The sequence below is a fragment of the Cyrtonyx montezumae genome, unplaced genomic scaffold, assembly GCF_038088225.1.
Source record: "Cyrtonyx montezumae isolate F1298 unplaced genomic scaffold, pur_monq_1.0 scaffold_16, whole genome shotgun sequence".
NCBI lineage: Eukaryota > Metazoa > Chordata > Aves > Galliformes > Odontophoridae > Cyrtonyx > Cyrtonyx montezumae.
Genome location: NW_027071892.1, coordinates 4,486,660 through 4,503,197, shown reverse-complemented (window position 1 = coordinate 4,503,197; position 16,538 = coordinate 4,486,660). Strand labels below are relative to the sequence as shown.

The following is a 16,538-nucleotide window of genomic DNA, read 5'->3' as shown; positions in this document are numbered from 1 at the left end:
AGGCAGACTTCTGGTCTAAGCTGTGCGTGCAGCACTCTCAGGTCCTGAGGTTGCACACAGGGATGAATTCATAACAGTGTGTTGCTTGGGTAAGGGCAATACTGATGAATCTCTGGGTCTGGGTACAGCTGGAGAACAGCAAACGTAATGTCTAGAATTAGGAAAGAAAAATTTTCTGATTGGTATTGGCTCTTCGGACTAGAAAATATGTACTAAATGAAAAAAAAAGTAACACAGTTAATGGAGAAGTGAATGAAGCACGGTATGGATTTATAGACTGATTTCTCCCCGTGTGTATGATTGCCTTCTTTATCTCTATGCAGGTGGAGGTAACAAAGTTTTGGAGAGAAGGCTTATTCAGACTAAGGACCAAGGTAGGCACAGTGCAGATCAGGATTAGTTGTCCAAGAACAATAGATGATTTTTTTTTAACTGTCAGAGTAATAGGACTGTGTAATTGCTTTTCTGAATACAAGGCAGCAAGACATGAAGTCTTAAGGCAGAGTATGCCTGTGGCTGGACAATTTTCTGGACAGGGTAGGATGCTAGGAGTGAAAGCCAACTGCTTTCAGGCCCGTGTGCTTAAGATACTGCTATCTTATTTTTATGGTGCTGACTCAGTTTTGTTACCCTCTAAGGAGCAGGGCTCTTTCTGCAGGTGTAGGCACTCAGCCCTCACCCTTCTGTTGTGTTAGGAGTGGGTGGCTGGAGGGAAAATAAATGAGATGCTGAAAATTTCTCCAAAAGTGTGGGAGGAGAGCTGTGTTTCTCTCCCCAGAGAAGCCAGGTAAGCACAGCCAGTAAATGTGCCTCTCTCCAGCAAAGCACAGGCATGCACACATTGCAAGAAAAGCTCATTGACTGTACTGGGACAGTCCACAGGGCCAAAGAAACCCTGGAGTCCTCATGTAGAACAGCCTTGATGGTACAGTGTGTGTCCCCAGGGTGTACTGCCCAGGCATGTCCTGCAAAGATGCCTGCAGCTGTGGTGCCACTGAGAATGAGCAGCTTTTTCTTGAGTATGTACGTGTGTGTGTGTATCCTCCATTTTCCTGTCATTTCTGGAATAATGTTGAGGAAGATTCTCTCCTGGGGCCCAGCACAGACCTGTAGAGCTGACAGGTCACCTTCTGCTCATCCCCCCAAGTGCATGACACCAGCAGAAATGTGCAGGAAGATGAGTTTGTCCTTTTGATCTGTTTGTCACGTTTTCATCAGAGAAATGACTTAGAAACAGTGCCCATGACTCTCAGAAAGAGGTGTTGGGCCACTAGGGCAGGGAGGCAGCACCCTCCATCAGTGCTGAGTGAAATGGAGCGAGGGTGCCCTCCTCCCTCAGCAGCACCTCACCAACATGGCTGCAGCTCCCGCCCCAGCAGCAGCCGGCGCAGGCAGCCTGCGGCCATGCAGACCTCTGCTCTGGGAGCAGAACTCAGTGGTCCAACTGCTATTCATCCATTGCTCTTTGCTGGCTCCCAGGTGGGGAAGGAGGGTTTCAGGGCTGTTATCCCCTGTGCTCTTGGTAATTAGTGGCCGCTGTGCCTTGAGGCATGTTGTCATAGTGTGGGGTCTGGGCAGCACTCTGTGATGGCCAAAGAAAACGATGCCCCTGGCACACAACCACCGCCCCTTCTGAGCCCTGGATCATCTCTGTTCTATGAGATGTGGGCCTTGTGAGTGTGGCCTGTCCGAAGCTTCACAACAGCATTCCCTCTCCGGAGGTTCCCGCTCCCCACAGCTCAGCCAGGGGCAGCTCTCCTCCTTCAGATGGGTTCTTTCATCTGGGAAGTCGAAGAGTCAATGCTGGTAGCTGTCCTAAAGCCAGTTCTCTGCCTTTTCCCGTGGCTCACCCAATCTGACTTCCAGGTGTTGTCTGCTTTATTCCAACCCACAGGTTCTTGCACTTTTCCCTTTCTATTTCTCTTCCCCCATCCCTGTGGGATGTGAGTGAGAGGTGGTGCTCTGTGGCCCAAGCAGTGCTGCTGGTACATCTGCTACAGGTGACTTGGCATGTTGAAGTAGAACATGTAGAAATAGGATAAATAGGATTTGTTTACAGGTAAGCAACAACTCCAGACTTAGTTTATGGTCCTGGGGGATGTGTGGAGACCCTGTAGCCAAATACAGCAAAGCAGAAAAGTGAAGCCACACGTAAAGAAGGGCAGAAGAGGGAGAGCTTGTGTAGTAGGTAGATGCTGCCCAGTTACATTTGCCTACCTTCAACAGCTGGGGCAGCGTTGGAAGCGGGCTCACGGTGTGCTCGTGGTGTTTGTGAGATTCTGAATGGAAGGTGTTGAAGAGTGTGGGCTGTGAAGAAGGAATGAAAAGCAGTATGATGTCAGGGGTCCATCTCAGTGAGCCAGCCCGGAGCCACATAATTTCCTTTGTGTGCAATATTTAGTTGTGAGATGGGGCTCATCCTGTGAAGCCACAGCTTTAAGGTTTGCAAGAACAGAAAAATATTAGAAGGAATTGTAAAGCCCCAACCCTTGTTTCCCTTGTTTGTTATAGCGAGGGTTTGTGCAGTACGTGTGCTCTATCTAGTTCAATCACAGCTGAGCAACTCAGGTTTGAAACAGCTTTTTCAATACGCAGTTTGTTGTTCATACAAGGCAGTGAGAGGCAGTGTTGTTATGCTGCATATTCCGAAGTATGAAAACAAAACTTGACTACAGTCAAGCAACCCTTGTCCCAAGTGTCACTGCCCCTGATATCACATAGATGTGAGGTCATCAGGCACATAGCCTGTGCGACCTGGTGTAGGGAACCTGCTTTGGCAGGGGGGTTGGACTCGATCTCTTGAGGTCCCTTCCAACCCCTATGATTCTATGTGTACTATCCTCCATAAAACATAAGGCCGTGGGCTCGTGTCACAGGTGCTGGATTGCTGTATGGCAAATGGCACGGGTGGTCAGCATGGAGTGGGGAAGACACACACCAGAGATGCATCACTGCCATGTGAAGGTAAATCAGAATTGTGAACTATTCTGTCAGCACAGAGGGTGAGAAAATGGAGGTCTCAGACACCTACCTTCACCTGCTTAGCTGGTGAACTGTTTCTTCCATCGTGCCTTAGCTGGCATAGGGACTTTCTGCACACTTTTATATCTTAGCTCACAGCTTATGTACACTGGGGACCAGGGTGGTGTGCCCCAGTTTTCTTCCCTTGTAACCCAGGATGCTGCTGCACATGGGAGGTGGCTTGCTACATGCTCGTGTTCCATCCCAGTGTGTATTCAAATTGTGATTGTTGATGCACGAAATATTTTTAGACAAAAAAAAAAGGACAAACACAGTTTTCTAACAAGTAATGTCATTTAATGAATGATACAGTCTAGAAAATAGAAACTACCCAGATGCTGGTTGGTTGGTAGGTCTGTTTGGGGTTGGGGAGGCCCTTGCTTGAGCACATGATGCCTTGTTTCAATTCTTTTGGCAGCATTTGTAGTTGCTGGAAACAAGGAAACATCCATGTATAGAAAGAGACACCAAGGGGGCGTTTTTCTCTAAAATGTGGTAAGTATGCAGAACGTCTTCCCACCCTGTCTCATCAGGTGACGTGGAGGGCTCAGAGCTCACCAAGGTGTTCCAGATGATTCGTTCCTAGAAGGGAAAGACTCAACCAGCGGTGCACACCACAGTCCAGTGCTCAAAAGTCACGAAGGACTTCTCACTTCACTGAAGGTTTGGTGGACTCTGATGTTATTGCACTTCTTTCTGGGTGCTTTTCTGCATGTGTTGTGTCTGTTCCCTCAAGGTCTGGCTGCTAATTCCAGGGAATATGCTTTTCAGAATGTCACAATACACTGTGTACAACTCTGGGTCTATTTTGGGCTTGGGCAGGGATCTGGTGTTGCTTGCCTGTTCGGTGACCGAGTGCTGCAGCAAATACACATCGCTGAAGAGTGCAGTCAGGATTTTGTGTGCAGCTTTGTAAGGATCCTCCTCGGACTGCACCATTGCCTTGAGCTCTGTCAGGGTGTAGCCGTTGTAGCGCTTGCTGTCTTCTGCCAGGGGCTGCACAGTCTCACCAATGTGTCTCACTTTCCACTTCAAGCATTTCAGTTCATCTTTTACATCTTCTAGTTCTTTCTCCATGGCTTGGAATTCCTCTGTGGTTACAAATCTCCTGCCAAGAGAAGTGGTGGACACTGTGGGACTCAGTGGCTCAGTGAGGTGAAATCAGTCTTGCATGGGGTCAGAGTATGGGACCTGAGGTTTGGGAAGGGAGGCACCTGCTGTGTCACTGAATGCCATCTCCAACCTTTATTTCTCAGACTTCCTAGGAATAGCATATTTTTTCTGATGCTGCAGAGGGATTGGGAGCCTAATCGTGCAATTTAGATTGAGAGGTAATGGCCTCAAGTTGTGCTAGTGGAGGTTCAGGTTGGATATTAGGGTCAGTTTCTTCTAGGAAACAGTAGTGATGCAGTTGCACTGCTGCCAGGGGAGGTGGGGAAGTCACCATCCCTGGAGATGTTCCAGAAATGTGGGGATGTGGCACTGAGGGATGTTGATCAGTGGACGTGGTGGGGTGGGGTGAGCTGGGTTGGATTTGGTGAGCTGAGAAGTCTTTTCCTGCCTTAATGATTCTATGGCTCTACTGTAATGAGGCCACCAGCACTGAGCTGTAACATGATGGTTTTGCTTCCCAGGTGGCTGTGGATAGTGTGGGGCGAGACGATTTCATCTGAAAGGAAATGAGGCCACATTTAAACTGCTCTGTGCAAATAGCTGTGGGTGACAACCTGGCCTGGGCATGATCTGCATCCACATTCAGTTAGCTAAATAAATGAATGGAAAATACGGTCTTTTTACTGGATATAATGAAGGTACAGGGTAATTACAGGAAAACAAACACTGGAAACATGTCAATATAAAAGATATTTAAATTGTTTGATAATCATTTCAGGACTTAAACGTGTGTTGTCTGGATACATACCTTTCATGATCAGGATCTTCCAGATGTGATTGAAACCCCTTTCCTATAGTTCTTAATCCCGTTTTAGAAGAGCCAGGAGATTGGGAACTGTCTTCAGGAGTTGTTGTTGGAGGCCTTGTGCTTTTCCTGGTTGGGGTCAATGTGTAATCTGATGCTGAAGCTTCCAAGCTGTGTGCTGTTTGAGGACAGAAGGCATAGAAGGAAGCAGCATTGGTCCCTGGACTGGCTAGAGAGGAGTCCGAGTATTGCTGAGGCTTGGCTGAGCTGGGTGTTAGACTGAGCCTGGGGCTGGCTGGGCAAGATGCGGGAGGAGTCCTTGTACCAAGTTGGCTGGAACATGATATTGCTAAATTTTTATTTCTTTGTTCAAATGGTTGAAGGCTTGGTGGTTCTCCTGGGGCCAACCTAGAGATGGAAACAATGTCCAGCTGGGTTTGATCCTGAACCATGGAGATCTGGCAGGTTGGTTCTGATGAAAGTGAAGAGCTGCTTGATATGTTGCTAGAAGAGCTTGACGTAGCAAATGGGGGTATTTTCTGAGGATTATGGTCACTCCTGTTCCTCTGTGTGCTAGTGACATTTATAGCTGGGTGTTGTGAAGCCCTGAGGAAAGACAAAAACACGCTTTTTCATCTGGACTGGTCTAATCGCTCATAGAGCAATTTTAGTTCTATTTTGAGACAATCTTAGGTCTATTTCCCATAACCACATTTTCCCGTAGCCTGATTTGCTTCTCATCTCAGTCTAAAGCCCTTTGTTTCTGCTAACCAAGAGTTTTGAGAATATCTGAGAATAAGGCGTGTAAATTCAGGACCAGTTCCTCCCGGGTGCCAGCTAAGCTACCGTCAGCTATCATCAGAGTAATCACTGGCACATCAGTGATCTCCTTTCCAAAGCTGTACATCTGTGAGAAGCAAGCATTTGTTTTTTGGGAAAGGACGAGGAATGCAGAATGTTGCTAGCATTCTGACTGTGACAAATTCCAGTAAGAATGCAAGGGGATAAAGCGTGGCTTGCAGGATGCCACAGCATCTGCCCTTGATCATCCCTACAAAGACTGAAGAGAGGCTTTCACCTTGGTTGCACGTGCTTTGCCCTCCTGGTAGCTCTGCATGGTTGCCCAGTGAATTACAGGATGAATAAACAGAGGATAAAAATAGAGGAACTGCACAGTGACATCATTGTTCCTGTAGTGACATTATAGGTCACTTCTTTTATAGAGCTTGGAGTGCTGGGAACTGTAAGCTGTGTGCAGGGCTGAGCAGCTCCTTCAGGTGCTGGAAATGCCAATGGCATTGGATGCCAGACCTCCTCTCCCAAACACTGAATCCTGCACTTCTCTACTGGCTGCTGCTAAGGAGGAGAGATCCCAGTGTTTTTTGTTCTATGACTAAATGTTGCTTGGCTTGAAAAGACGGATGGCCAGCAAGGAGGATGTACTGCAGTAACTGGAAATGTTCTCATGGATGGCAAATGCAGCTGCAAATGCCTTCACCTTGAAGAGAAACGTGAGCATACTCACTGAGAAAATCATGATTCCTAATTTCTGACAACCAAAGGACATAAACCTTTGTAATAATACCAGTGACCAACTCAGACCTTGTGAGTCTGTACACTGACATTCTTATCATGGTGAAAGATGGTGAAAATCCTGGTCTGGGTGTGTTACAGGGGATCCACTGCATCAAGACTTTTTCTGTTAGTACCAGTGGCCTGAACTGTGTGTTCACTTCTTCTGCCTACAGCAGTTGGATGCAATTAAACCCTAATGTTTTTATGACCCTAAAGAGTATATTTCATGCCTATTGGCTTCAGTAGAAACAATTAGGACATTTCATAGATCACAGCATAATCACAATTTTAAATGAAATTTAGAGTTTTTATAATTGGGACAGCAAAGGATAACAGGATAACTGAGTAAAAACAGGGCAAAAAGAAAAAAAAAGTGGCATAATATGACTTATATAAAAGGTATGAGAGAAAACTAGACAGCTCACATCAGGGGGAGCATCCTTCCCAAGAAGTCTTTGCTTTCAAAAACTGGCTGAGCAGGGTTGGGAAGATGTTCCCAATGGGGTAATGAAAGATGCTGGAGACCCAAAATGGCAGCAGCTGGGTGGTGCAGCAGGCTCCCTCCTGCCTGGGGCCAGCCCTCATCCAGTGCAGCAGAGTGGAGAGGGTGGTGGGAACTCCTGCTGCATGTCAGTGCCCATGCAGATGTCAGTGGAGAAATGGCATGTTCAGAACAAAGTGCTGGAGGTGAACTGGCAAAGCTCTGAATGAGCCACAGGTTGTCAGAAAAAACAAAGCCTTGTCGTAGCTGGAGGAAAGGCAAATTTGGGGGAACACGGATGCATCTGTGGGCTTACTGCTCCCCACCCACCACTGTCCTACCCCTCTATGTATACCCCTTGACCCCTTTCCTCGTGCAAAATGTTCTCTGGTTGGTTAATGCAGCATTTTTCTGGAGCTAGTTCCTGCTCACAAGCTATGTATAGCATAAAAGGGCTGGAATCCTCATCAGAAGTGGCTCAGCCCAGGGGTTGAGGTCTGAAATCAGTCCTGGGGTCTTGCCATTACTTAGGCATCATTAACAACATCATTTCTTTTCTCGAACAAATTATGACTTAGGTAAAATGGAGAAACCAGCTTTTCCTGTTCTTGTGATTGATGTGCTATCATAAATGGGCAGAAACTTCCAACAGCTTTAGAACTGTCTTCTCCAAATCGTATTTGAGAAGAAGAAGACTTTCCAGCTTCACAGGAGGGTTCCAACTCTTATTTCCTCATTTCTACTTCTGTGTCTTTTCTGAGATGGCTCAGCGTGTCACTCTAGGTTCCATACTAGTCTGCAAAAACGTTTTACAAGTGCTGTAATAGATTATTCCTACAAGTCACTGCCTTTTACCAACACTGAAGTTGGGATTTATTTGCAATCTAAGTTGAAGCACTTTTAGTAGTCGGACTTGCTTGAACAAATTCTCTACAGGGCAGTGTTACAGAGAACATATTAATTTTGGCCTTCAAGTTCTGAAAAACAGAAAGCTCTGTCCTTACACAACTACCTGAAGATCTGAAATGTCTTAGGAAAGTGAGACCTTATCAGGTGCTTTCAAAGAAGACTGAATTTTTCTGTGCTGCTCCACTACTCATTTTCTGAGGGTGCTGAGAAAGACACCTCTTAAAATCTCCTCACTTTGGGGTTAATACTTTAATGCTTTATTCAGCTGGAAAGATATCTGCAGCTGAAATGTGATATGATACACAGCAACTCTGACGATGCTGTGGGTTCAAAGGATAATTCCAGTCATCATGCGAAATAAACTCCAGGGCAGCTTTTTCAAATGTGTCGACTCATGGCTTTGATTCAGGTCACTGATACTTTACTTTTTTCACTACAAAACCCCATGATCAGAAAATATGTTTTGCTGTGGAAAAGTGACAGAAACTTATTCTGAAAACAGCAGAAGTTGTTTTAAGCCAACAGATACATGCTGCAACTGTTCTGTTGTTATTGGTATATTTGTCCTCAAATGTAGTGTAAAACTTTCTGAACATTAAATGAACAATAACCTTTGCCTACACGTTATGAGAAATACAATGCGCAGTGTAGTTGAAATGCTGTTTGGGTACATATACGATTGGAAATGCTTCATCTTTAGCAGTGCTGGACAGGGCTGGTTGGACCTTATGAGTACCTTCCAACTTGGGATATCCCATGATTTTATGATTGGTTTTTCTTTCTTTCTTGCTTTGTTTTTTTTTTAAGTCCAGGATTATCTGTAGGAGATGACACGTTTATGGAAAGAATGCTTAAAAGAGTGACATAAAATAAGTTTTGTAACTAATTTCATTGAAATTTCTACAAGAAACTAGCTCCTTTCACTGCAGCACTGCAGGAAAGAATAAGCATTACGAAGTATCACTTAATTTTACTTTGGCATCCTTCAATTTCCCCTGGCCCCATTGTTGAACATGAGACTGAATTTGCATTTACCATTGTGCTTATCATGGAGACAGAGTTGTGGCCTGGGAAGAAATCTGAAGCTTGCTGTTGGAAAATGTCAGTCTGGATTTTAGCAGAGGTGAGTAAGGGCAGAACTGGGACCTTTAACCTGGGAGCTTCCTAGTGGACGTGGGTTTGTCTCTCATGGGAGAGACAGGAATGAAATTCCCTTTGCTTTCAGTATAGCAAGCCCTGATTACAGATCTGTAACTGCACACCGCTTTATCAGAGGGTTTTTTTTGTTTTTTTCATGTAGTGAATCACTATGAACTGAATAAATTACAGGAACAATCGCAGGACTCAGAGCTGAAATCAATGCTGACATGAAATAGGAGGGTGATTGCAGCTGTCATGTGCCTCCACAAGGATAATCCTTGACTCAACTTTGAGCAACATTTCAAACGCATCAAGCCCTTGTTGTCTGCCTTCTCCCAGCCCTGTGCTGCTCAGCATATCAAGCATGTTCCCTGTTGTGAGAGTGACCTTGCCTGCCGTCTGTGCCTTGCCCTCTCCAGCTGAGCTTGTGCGATGTACTTTTTGCAGCACTGAATTTGGAGATGTACTGGAGATTCCTGCAGACCCAGCACTATCTTCCTACTGTGGCTCTTGCAACCAGGAAAAAGCAACAGATTTTTGTGAATCGTTTCCACCATATTTTCAATTTAGAGTTCTGGTGGTCTTATATGAGTAGAAAAGAAATGTCAGTTTGCTGTATGTTGAAGCTGGTTGTGTGTGGATAGACAGCCAGGGGTGGTAGGGTGGGGGAAGAGCTGTGGGACGAAGCCTGGGGACAAAACTGCAGGGTGAGGATAGGAGAAGAAATGGCTTTTTTTTTTTCCAAGGCCTTCTAACAGTCAGGTGACCCTCTTAAAACATCTACGCTGCCAAAACAGTGACTAGAACATATATATTTTTTAATGCCAATTTCATTCTGAACAGGCTTTCAGTTTTTTACAAGAAAAGGTGGTGTACTGGACACTGGATCAATCAGCCTCAAATAACAACCAAAGCTTTCAATTGCAGAAAATGAACAGTAAAATGGAAAAGACTCTCCCTCCTGCTGAGCTCGTGGCCTTTCTGAGCTAGCTGACTTCTCGCCAGCTCTGCCAGTGCACCATCCCCTTCTTGTCCCTATTGCTACTTCTCCTGCCTCTCTTCCTGTTCCTTGTCCTACCTCTGCTCTATGTACTTCTTCCACCTGCCTTGCACACTCTGAGCAGCAGGCTTGTTTTTTTAATGCCCAGGGATGCGGGGGAAGGCCAAGGAAGAGAGTGGAAGTGGAGTGAAGGAGTGAGCGTGGAGATGTTGGAAATCAGGTATAAACACTGTCTGGAGTGTAATAATAGCGAGCATTTTTTGGTAACAACTGCAGAACAACAACAGAATATTCTGATGTGGAACTTCTGTCCTTTTTGTATAGTGACTGTGCATCCGATAGAAAGAGTTGACACTTGCAAGGTCAAAACAGACAGCAAATGGGCAAACTAAGAGAGTACAGACATTTGCAGTAGAAAGAGTAAGTTTCTTATGAATAAGATATGACTGGAGACGCTTAGATGTGTGAGTGCCAGCACCAAATGTTTGCAGAGGAAGCAGCTCTGGGAAGAACAGAGGATGCCAGTTTACAGCTGAACTCCCCAGTGCTGTTCTTAGCCCAGCTCTAGAAAGCTTAAGCCTCTTATTAACCTTAAATTTATCATGTAGGTGCTGGACATCTCATGGTTTAATGTGTGATTTTTCAAGACTGACTGTTGCAGTGCCCTGATTGAGTCTTCTGAGAGGCAAACAGCTTCCCCAAACTTCCAGCCCTACCAGCAGGGCAGCCTGAGCTCCTGCCAGAGCCCTCTGTGCTACTGCACTGCTCCTGGGCTGCTCTCAGCCCTTAATACCCTCTTCTGAAGTCTCCTGTCTGGTGGGTGTTCGTCTTCTGTGACTGCTCAGCCTTGTCCTTTCAATTTTTCATGTATATGCTTTAGTATTTTGCCCAAAGTGGCTCTTAGTAAAAGCCCTTCTGTCTGAAGAAGGACTAGATGTTCTATTTTGTCATCATGGAAGGATGGGAAAAAGGATGGGATCTGAGGATGTGCAAATATGCTGTTTGGTCCAAATTAGAACGGTCTTGGAGCACTTCTAAGTGAGGCCAGCTGGCAGGTCCTCCAGGGAGTGCCCCTTGATGGGAACAGCAGGAGATAGCTCCTAGTTCTGCTAGGACAGGACAACCTCTGTGTGAAGAGTCTGAATATCAGGCGTTGCTGGCATTTCCTCTGCCGGTGCGATGCAGGCTGCCCTGTGCAAGAAGACTTGGCCAAAGTGAAATGTCCTCTTCTTAAATATAGGCAGGCCTCTGTGGCCAGTGTGACTTTAGCAAGGCACTTCTTGAGCTGTGCTCAAAACAACAGGCCTGGAGCCCCTGCCACTGCTACAAGACAAAATACATTAGGATCAGTACTAACATTAGTAAGTAATGTTAGCAACAAAAACTCATTCTCCTGTTTTCTCTCTGTATTTTGTGGCTTGAACTTTGGATTTAGTGCCTCCTTGTTCACAAAGTACATACAAAGGTTGATTTTCTCCAAGTGCAGAACCTGTCCCCAGACTGTGGTTCAGAAACTTAAACTCAATGATGGTCCGCTTCCCAAGACTAAAGAAAAGCACCTAGAAATGTAGGCACAATGCTGGGGTATCTCCTGTTTGTGATGCTGGAGATTCCATTTCTCATTGCTGCCTATCTATTGGCTGTAATTATGATGCTTGTCAATCTCAGGGGGTTGCAAGCCTGATGCCTTTGCTGCAGTGCTGCATGGTACTTCTTATGCAGCTAATATAATGAGCTTGACTGGATATTTGCAACTCATTAGTAACCAGAAAGATGCACTTTGAAGAGGGGAAAAAAAAAAAGCACTTCTGCCATTCAAAGGAAGGAATGAGTCTGAAGTTCGTCCTGAGGTATCACTCAGAAACAGGGAACTGGGATATTCTGGGGAAGTACTTGAGGATAAGATGGCAGGAGGAAAGAAAGGGAACTCTTAGTGATGTGGGTGTGATGTTGGATCATTCTGCAAAATGATAATTTGCAACTGCTCCTATACTAGCAGACTGTGATAGGCAAAAAGAAAAAAAACAGAGAGAACTTGACTGGATTTCAGATATATTAACTTTTCTATCCAGATCTTGCTCTACTCTGTGTCTCTTTTATCTGAAATACTGTAATAGTCTCTACAAATAAGAGCACAGCATTGTCTGGTTAGCCAAGAGAGCACACTTTGTATATTGCTACCACTGAGGTATTAAGCAACAGTAGTAGAAGTAAATGTAATTTTTCATGTTTGCTTTCAGTAGCAATTGGCTGTAGTCAGGACACTGGCATGATCACACTGAGTGAAGTGCTCCAGATGATTGGAGTACCTGACTTCTTAGACCAGTTAGTTCTATTCTTCGGAACACCTCATGAGGTCAAGGGTTGTTATTTATTCATTATAAAACAAAACAAAACCAACCCATCTTTGTACAGTCTTCATAATGAAATAAGCATGCTAGTTGGTAGCTTGGTAGGCAGTTAATTTTCTTAAGAAAAATGACTCATCAATTCTGTATCAATGGAATTTTTCAGGCCTGTGAAAATGAAGGATGTGGATCTGCCTATGGAAAGGTTTACAACTGCCATAGTATCTTAAAGAGCGAGAGTTACCAGCTGAGCTGATGGCAAAACAAGCTTGAGGGCAGTGCTAACAAGAGTGTGCCTGTGTGGAGGCCACCTGGAGAGCTGTTCCACCAGGCCTGATCCAAAGCAGCACCATCCCTTACTAGGGTTGTGAACACCTAGCTTCGGTGAGTATACAGCTGAGATGTGCACCTCAGAAAGTCAAGAGCAACAAGAAGCCACGAGGCTTCCAGTTTTTACTGGTGCAGAGTTAATCTTAGAACTCTGCTAAGCAAGTTACTTTCCCAGTTCTCCCTCCTTCTGCTTGAAGAATCACTTGCTTTCTTTGCAAGGAAATTGATGGAGACACAGCACTTTCCTGGAGAGTAAAGGCAAAATATAATATTCAGAGTAGGACAGGAAGCATCCTCTAATATTACCCCATGCATTGAACCACTGATTCCTGTAGCTTTAAGTAAGATTACTTTTGCAAATGCTGGATAAAAGTGTAACAGTTTTTGGAATAAAGATTAGTAGAATTGAAAAAAAAAGCATTTATTATACTAGTGTTATTGTCTATCAAAGCTGCTTTCAATCATTTTTATATTCAATAGCATGCATCATCATGAATTTGTGATAAATATAGATGAAAAAGGGTAGTGATAATGAAAGCTATACAGGTGTAAATTATAGCATATTTTTAAACTACTATGAAATCACAGCTTCTTGAGACAGCATAAAATTATAGGGTGTAGATACATCTTAAATTGAATCCTTGAGAATTTTGTACTGTTCACATAGTAGTTGATTATCGTTTGGGCAGCACTGTCTGGCAAAGTTACGAACCTCTGTTTACAGAGCTTCCTACTCCAAACCTTGTTCTCAACCCCAAGAAACCAGTTGTGGGGACAGTACAAGCCATTGTGCATCAGGTGTATCCAGAGCCATGATCACTTACTATTTGGGGAGCAGCTATGGAGGCACTGTAACCTCAGGTCCCCAGCCTCAGCCCTCTCCTCCTCAGTCCTGGAAAAGAGAATATAGAAGTAGCACCTTTAACAGAAACAAAAGCTGCTCCCAAATGTACAGAAATGGAAGGAATAAGAAGGGTCAAAATAAATAAGGGGGCAACATACCTGGGCTCCTCCTTCTATAGCCAGCCAGGCCCACTATGGAGATTGTAATGGTCTCAGGAAGGGCTCAGTTCCATCGGCTTTGCCCCTCTCTGGGGAAAGCTTATTAAAGAGGCCATGGGGAATAGAAATGAGGGGCTCAGGGCTGCATCTCTCTCTTTCTTTCACTTTTTAGGATGCGTCTACGTGTTGGGGACTAACAATGTCGTACACAACATTTGTGTTGGAAGTGGATAGGCTGCTAGAGCTACACCATTTAAATGCCAGTCTGGGTAATTTTCCAGAGGGAACAGCTCTGCAGATAAACCCTTCTGTGCTGCAGAATAAGGTACAATGTAAATTTAAGGCAGAATGTTACACTTATCCTTGTGTGCTAATCAAAGTTGAGTAGTTAAATTTGAAATTCTTATTGATGTCCATAGGAAAAAAGATACTGAATCCATAAAGGGGAGGTGCTACAGGTCAGTAAAACTTGTTCAGATACATGGGTGACCCAGTTAGAAATCAGAGCAAGAGGTGAGCCTATCTTTGGACAACGTGATCTGCACGGCATTTTTATGTGAGTACGATGAGGTTAGAGAAAGAAAGGTCTGATTAAGGTATGTGAAAGAAATGAGCAAAAAGAAAAAAAATAGTGCCTATGAGTGATGACTGGACAAGTTCTCATTCTCAGAGTTAGGAATTTATTTTTTGATTTATTACTTGAGCAGTAGTGGTTTTGGTCCTGACGTCTGTTTCAAACTACTTCTGGTATTTCAAAACGACATTTTCTACCTCTGCAGAATGAGATTTCTGCACTGGTATCAGGGTCTGTTTGTGCTCAGCTCAAGTTAGAATGTCACCAGCAGCATCTGCCCAATGTTTCACTGGTTTTGCAGATCAGAGTGAGGGCTCAGATAGCAAGAAAAATGCTGTGAGACCAGCTCAGTGCCACAGAGGGTTTTGATGGACAGCTGCAAGTTGGCAAATACAGTGCTAAGGATAAATTCACTGTGGAAGGCTGAACTGTCCAGATTTAATCGATAAATTGGTATGTTGGCTCAGGTCACTAGTAAGTGAGATTTACAGTGCTTCACAGGAGCAAAAGGCTGGAGGTCAGACTGGGACCTTTTTGCTACGGTGCCAGGATGGCTGACTGACCCCTCTATGGTGGCTGCAGTGCCAGTGGGACTTAACAACCCCTCCTGCAGCCTGACTGGGCCTGGGTGTGTTTCAAAAGCTGCTCCTCATGTCAACAGTAGAAGAAGTCAGTGGCTCATTCACATTTATTCATATCATTTCAATAACTTCTTATTCCTTGCTTGGGTAGTGCTAGTCCTGCTCCACAAAGAGTCCACCTGAATTGGGTTTCCACCCGTTCAGCTCCTCCTATCCCTGATTCTAGGCTCCAGTCCTCCCACTCTGTCACCCAAAGCCTCCATTGTGCCCATGCCTCCAATCTTCCTCATGTTGCACTGTGTTCATCACAGCTGAGGTGGATCAAGTGTCAGGGCCATGAGCTGATGTCACATCCCCTGCATGGGGAGAATGCGTGCACACTTCTGGAGTTAGGGGCTCTCAAGGGAACACTGCAGCCCTTTCATCTAATGTGTCGCTTGTAATTCTTCTGGTGGTGTTTTATGGAGTCCTCTTGAGAAGGTATTGCAGTTACTTATGGTAAAAATCAAATGCAATACAGTGATGCTGTGACTGACAGAGCACTTGTAAGATCAGTGCTGTTTTACTGTCAGTTATCTTCTGTAATACAAACTTCTTTGTATCTGGGAGTGAGGGCCTATAAACATATGTTTATGTTAACTTACTTCAGCCTAAATGAGAATAACTTTCTTTTTCCCTGTCTCCCAAATAATGAATTGCAGCTGTGGAAAATAATGTTAAGACTTAAATTTTCACACACAAAAATTTTCCTCTTAGAAAACTGCCCATTACACTGAGTCTTTTCAACGCAGAGGTGAAGTGCATGTATACAGTGGGTGCTGAATGTGAACCGAGGCAGAGAAACATGCGAGGGAGAGGGAAGTGATGTGCACAAATGGAAGGGAGAAGGGCTGGAGGGCTTTATTTATAAGGTTTGAAAAGGAACATGGAGGTGCAGTAGTAGGAGGGGAAAGAAAAATATGCCTGGATATATGCCCAGGAAGGAAGGAGAATCTAAGTTAATTTCTGTTTGTGCAAAGGAAGATCAAAGCTAGAGGAAGTCACGTCCTTGCTGGAGCCGCTGGCACTTCCCTGGTGACACAAAGAATCCAGAAACACTGTGCTGCTAATTGGTGCTGCAGCACTGCTGCATTCATGGTACACCCCGGTCACAGTGCTGCTGCTAACCAACAGTGCTCTAACGTTTAAAAAAGCAAACAAACACATGCCTGTATTGCTGCCCAGCCCTCGATCTCTGAGATGGTTCCATGGTAATGCTGTCTCTGGACTTCTTGTTACATATTCAGATACAACAGTTAAAATAACGCAAAAAGAAAAAATCATAATCGCATTAGTTGACAGGGAATCTGAGCTCAAGTAGCAACAGCTTGCTAATTAAAAACACTGCAAGAATGCTGTAATTACCAGTTCAGAAATGTAAGGCAGTGGTAGCTGAGATGGGTTTGTGCAGCGTGAGCAGGGACATGGCAGAGATGGTCATTCTGCAGGGGAGATGTGGCAGCTAGGCCAAGGGCTACATGCGTGCTCTGGGTTTGTATGTCTCCCTGCCGTGGATGGGAAGAGGATAGATGCCATGCAAATGTGTGTTTAGCTAGTTTTATGAAAAGGAGCAGCTTTATTTGGGGGTCTATTAAGAGACCGTTGGTGTCTGCAGCAGCT

General features: G+C 44.7%; 2 protein-coding genes across 2 annotated transcripts in view; both read right to left on the bottom strand.

Annotated features, from left to right (window-relative positions):
- Positions 1-3,343: 3,343 nt before the first annotated feature.
- On the bottom strand, positions 3,344-13,608 carry LOC136046432 (uncharacterized). Its single transcript, XM_065733017.1, has 3 exons — positions 13,547-13,608; positions 4,943-5,545; positions 3,344-4,129 (listed from the first exon to the last, which is right to left on the bottom strand). Exons 2-3 carry the CDS (start codon positions 5,389-5,391, stop codon positions 3,703-3,705), a joined length of 876 nt encoding a protein of 291 aa, XP_065589089.1. The 5' UTR covers positions 5,392-5,545; positions 13,547-13,608; the 3' UTR covers positions 3,344-3,702.
- A 295-nt stretch (positions 13,609-13,903) lies between these two features.
- GSG1L (GSG1 like) overlaps positions 13,904-16,538 on the bottom strand; it is a 45,127-nt gene continuing 42,492 nt past the window's right edge. The window contains exon 6 of the mRNA XM_065733007.1: positions 13,904-14,037. Coding sequence (XP_065589079.1) covers positions 13,904-14,037 — 134 coding nt within the window. The remainder of the gene's footprint in view (positions 14,038-16,538) is intronic.